Genomic DNA, 14,052 nt, shown 5'->3' with positions numbered 1-14,052 from the left:
CAGATTGTGCTAAGATTAGGAGAGAGATCTCTTATGATTGTCGCAACACTCCTACAGTAGGTCATCCGGAGATTCAACGGACTTGTGTTTTTCAAATCATCCACAATCCAATGGGGAGACGGAGAGAGTGGAATCAAGTTTTGGAGGTTATGCTTTGCACATATGGCTCTAGGCAACCATATAATTGAGAGAGATACATCCCTTTGGTCGAGTTTACCTATGCTACTACTGAGCATAATCTTGATGTTCTTTCGGACTCTCCCATTCGCATTCTGACAGACAGCCAGAGTGTCTTGGCATTGGCACGTACTTCATCTTTTCATGGCAGGACCAAGCACATTGAGGTTCATTTTCACTTTTTTCGTGAGTTGGTCGCTAACAGCATCATTTCTCTACAGTATTGTCCCAACCTAGCTGCTCTCTTCACCAAACCTCTTCCTCAAGATACTATTGATCAGCTCTTTACCCAGTATGAGAGTCGGACCACCATGCCGGAGCTAAGAGGATGATCATCTCCAGATTTGATCCTTTTATGCCCCCTTTTATTCGACATATTTATTTGATATTTTTGGGCATTTTTCCCACCTTCTATTAGGCATTTTTCCTAGTCGTGGACTTTGTCCTCAGTCAAGAGCTTTTATGCTAGCCGACCAGCCTCATCATGATGTATATACTGGCAGGCCTTTGTGCCATATAATTCATTCATCATTTTTGCTAAAGTGTTGGATCATTGGCTAGCTACTCCAAGTCTCTCCTCTGCTTCCGCTTGTTGCCTTCAACCATTATCTCACAGTTGTGGTACCTCATAGTTTTAGGAGTCTCTGCCCCTAGGTTGGAGGAACCAGATACTCAGATCACCTGACATCATTCCAGAGGGAGACTCATAGTACGGACTAGCATTGCTTCATGTGCAGGACAATGCAATGCACAACTAACCTCGAATGCGTAGAGTGGAACCCTGGCTGACTCGGCCTGGACTAGGCTCACATGGGACCATTTTCCACTCCACATCCTACACCTTCTTGTTCAGATATGTCTGTGGGGCATCCAAGTGCGGGATGCACGTGACACTTGGATACGTGGTGGAATCTGTCATAGCACACCTCGCTGGGTTTATAGCCACTCCAATGGCGAGGTGTAACATGCGGAACAACTACCTGCACTAAGAACTATGGAAAAACGCAAACATAAAGAGGGGGAGAGAGAGAGAGAGAGAGAGAGAGAGAGAGAGATGCTATGAGGGATCACATAACTCGGGACCGAAGTGACCCTTGCTATTTATAGGCTTGAAATTATCCCAACACCTACATGTCCCTGGATAGCAGCACATCGAGAATCCCATAAAATAGCTAGTCAATGCCCTAAAAAGATCCTAATCCTGGCTAATATAGAGAGTAAAGTATGTCCACATCTATGCATGTCACATCTCCTCCTACTAAGCTTGATGATGGGAATCCAACTAATCTTGGATGACTCACATCATCCCTTTACTCCATGTGGGCTCCACATCAGCATCCTGCTTCCAAAACTTGAGGCGCTCTTTGACCACTTGGATCTTGTCTTGAAAACCTTGGATTGCACCAGTCTCTAATGCTCTATTTTGCGTTGAGAAATGTGCACATGTTCTTCCTGTCCTCTCCTTGGGCTGGAAACTTGTACCTTTCTTGGGCTGAAAGCTATATCCCTTCTTGGAAGCCTGCAACCCCTTGTTCCTCCCCTTATCCTTGTACCATGGCTGCTGAGCTGAGCATCTCGGGGCTCCATACCCCATGATACCCACCTGGTGGCTCTATACCCCATGGCTGCCCTCATTCTAGCACCCTCGGCATACCTGATTTAAAGAACCACTTGGCTGCGTTTTCCAGTCTGGACCAAAAAACAGTCACCTTTGTACTGTGCATTTTCCAAATTTGCACCAATTCAGCACTTCTAGGACTTCCACCATGCTCCGATACCCATGTAACATGCCGAAGAACCGCATGTATTAAGAACTATGCAAAAACACAAAGATGACCATAGAGAAGAGAGAGAGATGTTACTGAAAACAGTGTTTCCTGTATATATGTATCAAGATGTACATAGATCCTAGCCAATCATGGCCTCCAAAAGGTAACATTTATGCCTATAACATGTCCCACCTACGAGGGATCAAATAACTAAAGACTGAAGTGACCCTTGCTATTTATAGGCTTTTGAAATTATCCCTACACCTACCCAGCTTCTGTCGACCAGGTCCAAGGACAGCACAACATCAAAAATCTCATAAAATAGCTAGTTAATGCCCTAAAAAGATCATGATTCTCAGTATGTCCACATCTGTGCATGTGACACGAGGGCGTGCTTAAGGTATTGGAAGGCTATTTGGTACAGTCGGAGGATGCCCCCGAGGTGGTCTTGGTGTTGGCCATGTGCCGCAACTGGCAGCAGGCTGACTTGACGCCTCGCCGAATGAGGGTTTGCATATCTGCCAGGGCAGAAAAGAGTAAATTTCTTTTGATTGGACGGTTTTGCTCAAGGGCAGAGGTCAATTCAAGAAAGTGGTTGGGTCCATCAATCTGATTGATTCATCAAAGAAGCGGAGGGTAGCCAGGGTAGGCTGCCTCGAGGTGTTGATGCGGGCGAGGATGGTGGAGAAGGTGGTGGAGATTGGGTTGCATAGGAAGATGTTGAATTGCGGCAGGTAGATGGAAAGAGGGCAGTGAATGAGGGTGAGGATCTCCACCGGGGATCGACAACAGGTGGGCAAAGTGTCGATGTCGAAGGCCCATGAGAGGAGAAGGTCCAGCTTCTTTTCGTCACAGCTGTCCACCAGTTAATTGATGTTACTCTAGGTTTTCTTTTTTTGTAAGTATTACCGCTCTTGTTCTCAATCCATCCATAACAGAAATGCTACGCTTGTATCGTTCCCATAGATCATATGCAGCCTCCCGTGGACGATAACATTGTCATAGTCATCATCGTCATCCATCTATAATAGTACCTACCTGCATCGTTGTACATGCAGGGCTCTAGACAGAAATGACTTTTTTCCCTATCCATGTTTTATGATTTAGAGTTCGTATGTATTGTGTTAGTCTAATAGTCCGTTTAGGCCTTTTGGAAAACGTTAATAAAATCTCTCTCTCTCTCTCTCTCTCTCTCTCTCTCTCTCTCTCACACATATATACAGACAGAGTTATGTTAAACCCTATTCCTGTATGTGTATCGCATTTTTAAATTACCTAGAGCATGTTGAGGAGCCCGACGAGCTGTGCGGAGTGCAGAGCGGTAAAGCCTAAGGGCATGCGATCGCAACACAAAGGACTGCAGCTCCAAAGAAACCTTGCTGGAAGCCATGATGCTTCATACAGGATTGTTGTCAAAGACACGTAGAGATCGCAAGGAGTTCAGCTTGGTAGAAGCGGCTCTCTTGTCACAAGCTGGTACTAAAATCCCTACAGCTACTGATCAACCAGGGGAACCTGTTCAGACGAAGGGACGCTTTTTTTGTCCCCAAAAAGTGCCCAAGCTGGGCGCTTGATATGACTATTTGAAAATTGATATATCTCAAAGGCAGCTTCTCTATAAAAAAACTAGAGGCCTAGTGGTGAAATTTGAAGGCTCCAAAGGGCTCCATAGCCCTAAGGCGAAGGCTGCCTTTAAGCGCTTCCACATTGGATGCTGCTGTTAGGCCTTCTTGACCTAGAGGTTGTGGAGTGCCGCACAAGGAAGATGCCATGCAGCTTTGTAGGGGCGGACACTCTGGAGGCACATTGTGCATACACCTAGGAACATTCACTTCCCACCCACCTGCCTATATGTCCTGTGGACATCGTCTCGATGGATGCCGCCTTGCGTAAAACACACAAATGAGCAGTGGCAGTCCACATAAAGGGTGCTTTATTGCCAAAAGATGCATGCACACCATCCATACAACTCTCGCTACATGGAGCCCATGCAATAGATGAAGGCGATCCGGCTTTCCCCTATCAACCACTTCAAAACATACGGATTTGAACAAACGGAGGTGGGAGACAGGATGTCGCACAAAGGTGGGCGACGATTGAAAGGCAATCTACCTTTTAATTTCATAAAATCCAACAAAATAACCTTTGATTTATGAGCTTTGAGACCATCACATGTGTACACAAATAATAGCACTCCCCCTCAAATACAAGACCGTTCATCACAATAATTTTCTACACTCCTCCTTACAGTGATTGATTTCCATGGCTTATATGTGCCTACCCCTATACTTTGCCGAGTCACATCATGCCTCAAATAGACTCAGTAGGTTGACTTGAGTTCCAGATTCTCTCCACCCTCATGACAAATGGGAAAATCTTACACTTTTAGTGGAAACACGTGAAATCCCTACCTTCTATTTTTGGACTATTGGGCATCACAACTATTCTAAAGGGGTAGAGTGACTCACCTGGGCCTCCCCTACAATTTCTTCGATGAGTAGCGGCTCCCCAAGGCTCAACTAGAGAATTGTAGGTGATTTCTCCAAGCCAATCAAACAATTTCTATCACTATTTATTTCTACTATCCACTTTTCTACTCCTCTGTGTGCCCACGCACGCACGCCTGCGCGCACACACACACAATCCTAAACCCATCTAGCCCATGGTTTAGGCTATCACTCAACCACTAATTCTATGGATTCAATATTCACGTACATAACCACCTTCCACTCTCATGCACACCTCTGAAAACAAGCATACACACACTCCTCTAAATATAAATGTATCATAATGTATTCACAATTCAAATTTACATACAAAAACTCATCATAAACCTTCATAAACCATCATAAAACAATCCTAAACCATCATAACCTTGGAACTACGCATCAAGGTCACTCAAGAATCACACATCTAAGTCACTTGGGAATTACACATCCAAGTCACTTGAATTACAAAAACTCATCATAAACCTTCATAAACCATCATAAAACAATCCTAAACCATCATAACCTTCATAAACCATCATAAACCATCATCAAATTTACATACAAAAACTCATCATAAACCTTCATAAACCATCATAAAACAATCCTAAACCATCATAACCTTGGAACTACGCATCAAGGTCACTCAAGAATCACACATCATAAACCTTCATAAACCATCATAAAACAATCCTAAACCATCATAACCTTGGAACTACGCATCAAGGTCACTCAAGAATCACACATCTAAGTCACTTGGGAATTACACATCCAAGTCACTTGAATTACACATCCAAGTCACTTGAATTACATATCCAAGACACTTGGGAATTACATATTCCAGGTCACTCCAGAATTACACATCCAAGTCACTTGGGAATCACACATTTGAGTTCTCAGGAATTACACATTCAATTACAACTCCTGGCATAACTTCGAGAGCCCCAAAAACATGGCCAACACTACTCACAAGAGCATATATCTAGTCCTTGGAAAGAAGTTATCCGGTATAACTAGCTCTGCCTCTTGGATCCCATTAACTTCTCACCCAAACTATAGGGAGCAGACCCACATTTGATTGAGAAGGGTCAAGATCTCGACTGTCTACCCTTGTATGGGGAGCACCTTGTAGATGACATCCACACAGGCTATATCCAACCTGTGTGGTACCATCACAAGTTGCCACTATGCCACAACAACAGGTATCACAAAATAGTACATAAACATTTTAATAATTTATTATTTTTCCCGAATATAATTTGCATAATCTATTAATTATTATCCTCTTTCTAAATTTATGCACAATTTCTATTGTAAAAGGTTTGGGACCTCATAATTAAGTCTCGTCTTTTCCAAGGTTCCTCAATTATCACGAAGATAAACCTTAAAAGGTTAGTTGACCCAAATTAGAGGCATGACGCTCATATTCTAATTTATTCCCAAATTTGACCCCATTTGCCAAAAAATCCATATCTTAAAAAATATGGGTTAAACGGATTTTAATTTGGAACCAAGCATATACACAAGTTTCTTAAACCAAGGCGATTTTTTCCAATTGAATATTTTTTCTAGATAAAATTTTCTATCTCTATAAGTATTTTCTCTCTCTAGGAGTCTGAACTACAAAAGTAATTATTTCCACATTTGCTTACACATCTGAGGTACCCTTGGGGAGCGATCTTACATTCTCTCCCTCTTGATGAATTGATATGTCCTCATCTTACAAGATGGGGATGATCCTTCAATATCTCTCCTTCTTTTTCCCCGAGTGGCATCCTCAATTGGATTGAATTTCCATTTGACCAGGTATTCCCTTAAGACTCGATTCTCGAGAGAGGTCTCTCACGCACATCCATGATGGTTTCTCGTTCCAACTCTATCCAACCTTGGGCTAGAAAGGCAACCTCCTCATCATTAAGAATGTGATTAGGATGTGGCACATATTTTTTTGAGTAAGTTAACATGAAACACATTGTGGACTTAAAGATGTGGTGGAAGCAAAAGTTCATAGGATTGACTTCCAATCTTTTAAGTAATCCATGGAGTAACCCAAAAGTTTGTATTTTCCCAAGGAGTATAATTTCTCTTGGTGCAAAGAAATACCATGTCACCTACTTAAACTCTTCATGAGTTTAGATTGGCATATTGCTTTTGCCTATCTTACTTAGCCTTGATATCTTTCCAATTGGACTAAATCTGATGATTCATTTCATTAAGGCTTTTCGAGATAGCTTAACTCTAATCATTGGATTTGCCAAGTCAAGGGTGTCTGTCAATCTTATCCATAAAGTCAAGGGTGTCTGTCAATCTTATCCATAAAGTACCTTAAATGGACTTATTCCAATATTGCAGTGATAAGAAGCATAGCATAATATGCATATTCAACTAGATGTAAGTAGATGCAAGTAGATGCATATTCAACTAGATGTAAGTAGATGCAAGTAATTCATCCATCTACAAGATTCTCAACCACAATAAGATCAAAGGATATCCTAAATCACTTGGTTCACCCTTTCTATTTTGGCCATCCGTTTCTGGATGATAAGCAGTACTAAGGTCTAAAGGTCTAAAGAAGTACCCACTGCTTAAAGAAGGTCTAAAGAAGTACACATGGCTTTAAAGAACGATGTCTAGAACCTTGAAGTAAACTTAGCATCCCTATCACTTACAATACTTCTAGGTAAGCCATGTAATCTAAATATGTCTTTCAAGAAAACCTTAACAACATCTAAGGATATTGTAGGTTTTATTTATTGGAACTAAATGAGCAACTACTACCAAGATAGAATCATATCATGCATGAACTCAAGGTAATCCAATAATAAAATACATACTAGAAAACCTTAACAACATCAAGGGCAGTGTAGGTTTTCTTTCCTAAAACTAAATGAGCAAACTTAGTCAGCTTGTACTACTACCAAGATGGAATCATATCATGTATGTAATCCAATAACAAGATGCTTACTTATGCACTCTCATTCCATCTAATGATCTAGAGGATGCAACTTTCCTAGCATTTTAACCCTCTGAGATTTAACCTTCTTCTTTTTTGGGGGACCAATATTATATATATATTTTATAAAAAGAAAGAAACTTTACATTACATCCTTCCTTCCAACCCCACCACAATCACCCAACAACAACAAATTCAGCAACCTCTATTAAAAGCAAACTACAAATCAACTCCCATCATCTTCAGAAACAAAGGATGACTCTTCCCAAGATATCTGGTACCCTAGCAAAATGCAAGCTCCAACCATAGCTTCAGGGGAGCAACCCCTAGGGGCCTACTTCTCCAGCACATCCCCTTTTTTGAACCAAATTTTGACTGTTGATCTAGTACCTATTGGATTCTTAATCAAAGCAACAAAGATATAACTTGATTTCTTGACCTTCTTGTATCATCTCCTTGTTTTAGGTCCATATCTGATTGGTTTGGTATCCAACTTTTGCTTACTAAGACCCTGCAATCCAGAACACCACATCATTAGGCACAACCCAGTATGTCTACAGGTAACACCTAGAGGAGAAGGGTCAGATGATAGCAGATTGCAGAGCCTGAATCAACTTGAATAGTTGAGACCCACTTTTAAAGTTCCTTTGAACCAACCTAGAACCAGTGTGGTGGGCAGAGCTCCCATACACACTCTCCATAGAAACACCTAAGATTTAGTAGGTATTTCAATCTCCCATATTGTCTTCCACTTCCTTCTCCAACAACTAGAGCTTGGCAGTCTTACATCTAGGGCAACATCCACTTGTAAAGTTCCTCTGAACCAACTTAGAACCCGTGGGCAGAGCTCCCATACACACTCTCCACATAAACACCTAAGATTTAGTAGGTATTTCAATCTCCCATATTGTCTTCCACTTCCTTCTCCAACAGCTAGAGCTCCAACTCACTTTCCAGATTCTATCACAGTAGATGACATTATCCTCACTTATTCTCAAAGCATTGTACAAGACTCTGGTTGTGCCTCTATCCAGCTTTAGCTCCATTAAACCAGGATCAATCCCTCAACCAACAAGACTCATCCACTGCTATGGATGTCCAGCCTTTCTGCACCTCCTCTAACACATGTCTGACAAGTTGTGCTTCCATGTTAGATAAGGCAAGATCCATCTCCAATTACTCAGGCTCCTTCCAACCCACTAATGCTCCATCCCAGTAGTCACTAAATCTCCTCAAACCCTTGTTGTTCAATCTTTTGGCTATTCTAGGATCTTGTAAAGCTAAAGGAGTGTTAAACTTATGAGTCCACCAAATCTCTAAACACATCAAAGAGTTCCCTGAAGCTCTACCACAACCATCCCAGACCATAGGCTCCAACACCTCTTTCCATTTAGTACAAAGAATCCTGCATAGTGAGGACCCTATTACTTTGAGAGGAGCATGAGAAAACACTTTATCTTTCTAGCTTAAACCTTGCCAAAATCCATCAAGATAAACAGTTGAGCAGTCCACTGGTTCCTTTAACATCTTTGACTAGATTTCCTTCTGTTTGCAGACATTTAGGTAAAAGCACAGCCAACCTGGCAATAGTGTGAGAAGGAAGATGAAGAATTCCAAGACCACCTTCACTCTTAGGCAAGCTCATTGTGTCCCAAGCCAGCTAGGCCAATGCCTTTTATTGGAGCCAGCATTTCTCCACACAAAATCTCTTACAGGTTTGGCTATCTTTTGCCAGTGCCCTTTTTCAAAATCCAACAGAGGGCATATGAACATTATATGGGCATTCAGTATAGTGTTGCCTATAGCCACTCTATCATGGAAGGGGACCCTGATACCCTTCCGTTTCTTAAGTTTCACAAAGAATCTATCCAGTACCCAATCTATCAACTGTTCGTTGGTCACCTCAATGTTGAGATATCGAGCTCGTCTAGTGAGGCGGTGGACACTGATGACCCGCCTGGGGGATAGGCCCCACACTTACACCACTGGCATGGTTGGTGAGATCTTGGGTGATATGCGGCCAGTGGGATGACAGGCTGTGTGACAGCCATTCTAGAGACTGGCATAGTTATAGCGCCAGCTCATTTAGTCGGGTTCACACTATAGAGAACCCGTGTATGTATTTGGTTGAGTACCTTTCATATTGTGTGTACTCTTATTCTTGTATATGGTGTGTTGAGTGTTGAGTGAAGAAGAAGAAGATTTTCAGCCTCTCACCTTGTGTGTTCTCTATTAAGGTTTTGTGAGTGTGTGTGTGTGCTTGCAAGAGCTCAAGCTCTCTTCCCCCCTGCATCTTTTCATGGTATCAGAGCCTGGTTCATGCTAAGGGCTAAGCTGCAAGCAAGAGAACCACAGGAAGCGGTACGAGGGTAAGAGCTTCAACTACTCTTCCCTATTTGTGTTGGTGACTACACCCTTGTCGGGAGCTCTACGGGAGGCACCGGCAAACGATCTCTGATTGAGGAGCTTTCTTCGTGGGAGTAAAGCTATAGGGCAACTAGACTGTCCTATCGGACTTCATTTTCTGGGCCGAAAATGCGTTTCGGGCGCGTTTGGACCTCCGTTTTTCAGAAAACAGGTGATTTCGAGCACTGCGGGTAAGTCATCGATTCTCTGCAGAACTCTATTTTTAAGAACTGCAGGAAGACAGATTGACTGTGCAGACACTGTGGGTGCTGCAAAGAGGTCTACAATTGCCATTGGGTGTATGTACGCAAATTGAAGTCACTGGTTGTGACATTTGAGAGTACCACAGTACTGCTGTAGAAAATACAGCAGTTGTGCAGGAAAAACTAGAGTGCAGTTTCTGGTAAAATTGTGTGTTTGGCAAGATGTGTAATGATGGCATAACACAGATTGTGGCTGAGAAGCTGGATAAGAATAACTTCCATGCTTGGAGGTTCATGTTGACGAATTTCCTGATGGGAAAAGGCTATTGGGACTACATAGAAGGTGAGCATGAAGGGGCACCGGAGATACCGGATATAAATCCGACTGCTGCAGATGTGAAAGAGTTTAAAGACTGGAACAACCAAGGAGCCAAGAAGGTTATGTATTGGCTCTCCATTAGTATACAAGACACCATGATTGGGCACATTCAGGATGCCAAGTCCCCCAAGGAGGCATGGGACACCTTGGTAAAGCTCTATGAAACAAATACCAAGGCACGTAAGATACAGTTGAAGAATGAACTTCATATTGTGGAGAAAAAGAGCATGTCTGTGAATGACTATGCGCTGAAGATAAAGGGTATTGTGGAATCCCTTGCATCTATTGGTGTGTCAGTAGATGATGATGACAAGGTGGAAGTCTGTCTACGTGGTCTCGGGCCACAATACAAGGCGTTCAAGATGTCCATTCAGACTCGGGAAAACATTCCCAACTTTACAGATTTGGTGTCTATGCTGATTATCGAAGAGAAGAGCTTGGGTGGAGACCAACAGTCTTCACAAAGCAAAAACAATTCAGAGCAACAGGCCTTCTACACGAATTCAGGAAGAGGACGAGGTAGAGGAGGCCGTGGACGCGGTCAAGTAGGTGGCCGAACAGGTAATCAGAATTATGGCCAGCAGAAGCAGCAGCAACAACAACAGTCCCAGAATCAACAACAACAACAACACGCAGGTGGAAGAGGCAAATTCAAAGGCAGGGGGAGTCAAAGAGGCCGTGGAAATTGGCAAAGGCAATATAATGATGCACGTGAATGCTATTATTGTGGTAAGCCTGGACATGTGTAGGTAGAATGTTATAAGAAGCAGGCTGACATGCAAAATGGGAAAGTGCAGCAAAACAACTATGCATCCTCAAGCAGAAATAATGAGGATAATGAAAGGTTGTTTGTTATGTAGCATGTCGTGAATGCCATGTCTGAAAATGTTGATGCAGCACAAAAAGATAATGTATGGTATGTGGATTCAGGCGCTTCGAACCACATGACGAGTCATGGGGAGTGGTTCAAGGCAATGAAAAACCCGAAAAGACCAGGTTTTGTGGAAACAGGGGATGACACTGCTCATCCAATTGCCCATGTTGGAGATGTGCCATTGTCTATGCAGGATGGAAAAGTGAAGTACCTTGCAGATGTACTTCATGTACCGAACATAACAAAGAATCTGGTTTCAGTTGGCCAGATGATTGAGCAGGGTTTGCAGGTTCGGTTTAACCCTGATGGTTGTTATGTCGAAGACTTCAAAGACAAGTGCAGGTTGGTTGCAAAAGGCAACAGAGTGGGCATAATGTTTACGTTGAATGTAGACATGCCTGAAATGAGTGCTGCGATGTTTGCAAATGGTTCAGGAATTGTTGCAGACACAGACATTTGGCATAAAAGGATTGGACATGTAAATGTGCAGAGATTGAAGTCTATGCAGACAAAAGGAATTGTGACAGGGCTGCCAAAATTTAAAGTGGAAGGTATGCAGAAAATATGTGAAGCATGCCAATTTGGGAAGCAAACAAAGCATGTGTTTCCACGTAACAGATATGTGAGTAGAAATGCACTAGATGTTGTGCATTCAGATGTATGGGGTCCTACGAAGACTATATCTATGGGAGGCTGCAGGTATTATGTGACTTTCATTGATGACCACACAAGGAAAGTGTGGGTATATTTCATGAAGGAGAAGAGTGAGGTGTTCACTCACTTTCAGAATTTCAGAGTTTTGGTTGAAAAGCAAACAGGGAAATATGTAAAGTGCCTAAGGTCAGATGGAGGGGGAGAGTACTTCTCCAACGAGTTCGCTGAATTTCTGAAGAAGAATGGTATTCGGAGACAATTTACATGCAGATACACTCCGCAGCAAAATGGAGTTGCTGAGCGGAAAAACAGGCACATTGCTGAGATTGCGCGAGCATTGATGGAAGAGAAGAATATGCCGCATAGCTATTGGGCTGAGGCTATTTCTACGCAGTATACATCATGAACAGGACTCCAACTGCAGCCATACATGATGTAACTCTAGAGGAGAGGTTTACTGGCAGAAAACCAGATTTGTCTCATCTGAAAGTCTTTGGATGCATTGCATATGTGCATGTGCCAGATGAGCTGAGAACTAAGCTGGATCCAAAAGCTGAAAAATGTGTGTTTATTGGATACTCCCTTGAGCAAAAGGGATACAGGTGTTATAACCCTGCTACATGTGAGTTGAGGGTAAGCAGGGATGTTGTCTTTGATGAGATGAGCAGCTGGTATGCTGCTGAAAAAGAAGCTGTTGGGGCTGATGTGAGTGGAAGTGTGGTTGCACAGAATGCAGGTCAGCAATCACAGTCTTTGAGTGGACCAGGAGAGTCCTCATCTAGTGGGTCTATTGATAGACCATGGAGTGGCAGGCTGCGTCATAATACCAGTCCTGCAAATGTGATTAGTACATCAGGTAAAGGAAAAGAGAAAGTGGTTGAGCCCCTTGGTATGCCTGACATTTCTGCAGGGCATTCTCATGTTGATGGAGAGTCTAGTGGCTCAGATATGAGCCTTGATGAGGAGCTTGGGATCCCAGCTATGAGAACACCTAGTGTAAAGAAGGCTATGGAAGCCATGAATGAAAAGCTACAAAGATCAGGGAGAGTGAAGAACCCTGTGCAGAGATTTACATATGATGGTTATGTGGCACATCACTATGCATATATGGCAAAGGTTGTGCAGGTTGTAGAGCCCACATGCATTGATGAGGCTGTTGGAAATGTGTGTTGGGAGAAAGCTATGGATGAGGAGATGGATGCACTATATGGAAATGAAACTTGGGATTTAGTGCAATTGCTTGAAGGCAAGAAAGCCATTGGATGCAAGTGGGTGTACAAAGTTAAACATAACAGTGATGGGAGCATAAACAGGTACAAGGCTAGATTGGTAGCCAAAGATATGCACAGACATATGGGATTGATTATGAGGAAACTTTCAGCCCAGTTGCCAAGATGGCAACGGTGAGAGTTGTGATAGCAGTGGCTGCATCAAAGCAATGGTCTTTACATCAGATGGATGTAAAGAATGCATTCTTGCATGGGGATTTGCAAGAAGAGGTGTATATGTTGTAGCCACCTGGTTATGAGGATGTGGGTCACCCCGAGCATGTTTGCAGGTTGAAGAAAGCCTTGTATGGCTTAAAGCAAGCACTAAGAGCATGGTCTGACAAGATTTCTGAATATCTTGTCACTATTGGCTTTCATGTAGCCAATGCAGATTTCTCGCTGTATGTGAGACATGGTGATAGAGGAGTTGTGCTTGTTGTCATCTATGTAGATGACTTGATCATTACGGGGGACCATGATGCAGAGATCTTTGATGTAAAGATCCTGCTTAGACAGAAGTTCGAGATAAAGGATCTGGGAGAGCTCAGATATTTCTTGGGCATTGAGGTGATTAGGTCACCACATGGTATTGGATTACTGCAGAGACAGTATGGCTTGGACATGTTGTCCAAGTATGGTATGACAGGCTGTAAGCCTATTTCTGTTCCATTGGATCAGAATGGCAAGTTGAGTGCAGATTCAGGAGAGATCTTGGAGGATCCTACTATGTACAGGCGCATAGTCAGAAGTTTGATCTACATGACGATCACCAAACCAGATTTGAGCTATGCTGTTGGGTTGGTGAGTCAGTTTATGCAGGTTCCACGGAAACCGCATTTGGATGCAGTGAGACGCATATTGAGGTATGTGAGGTCTACTTTGC

The 14,052-nt window shown here is 42.8% G+C and overlaps 1 protein-coding gene across 2 annotated transcripts in view; it reads right to left on the bottom strand.

Annotated features, from left to right (window-relative positions):
• LOC147629012 (LYR family of Fe/S cluster biogenesis protein) overlaps positions 1-3,504 on the bottom strand; it is a 41,660-nt gene extending 38,156 nt beyond the window's left edge. Inside the window, exon 1 of one of the 2 annotated variants that reach the window (XM_086812215.1) lies at positions 3,222-3,504. In XM_086812215.1, coding sequence (XP_086668341.1) covers positions 3,222-3,336 — 115 coding nt within the window. In that variant the 5' untranslated portion in view covers positions 3,337-3,504. The remainder of the gene's footprint in view (positions 1-3,221) is intronic. The other variant, XM_086812216.1, reaches the window with a different exon arrangement.
• Between the last annotated feature and the right edge of the window lie 10,548 nt (positions 3,505-14,052).

This window comes from Cibotium barometz, chromosome 18 (genome assembly GCF_041138505.1).
Source record: "Cibotium barometz isolate CiBa-2024 chromosome 18, ASM4113850v1, whole genome shotgun sequence".
NCBI lineage: Eukaryota > Viridiplantae > Streptophyta > Polypodiopsida > Cyatheales > Cibotiaceae > Cibotium > Cibotium barometz.
Note: the sequence above shows the minus strand (reverse complement) of the source record. Positions and strands in the feature narration are given on the sequence as shown.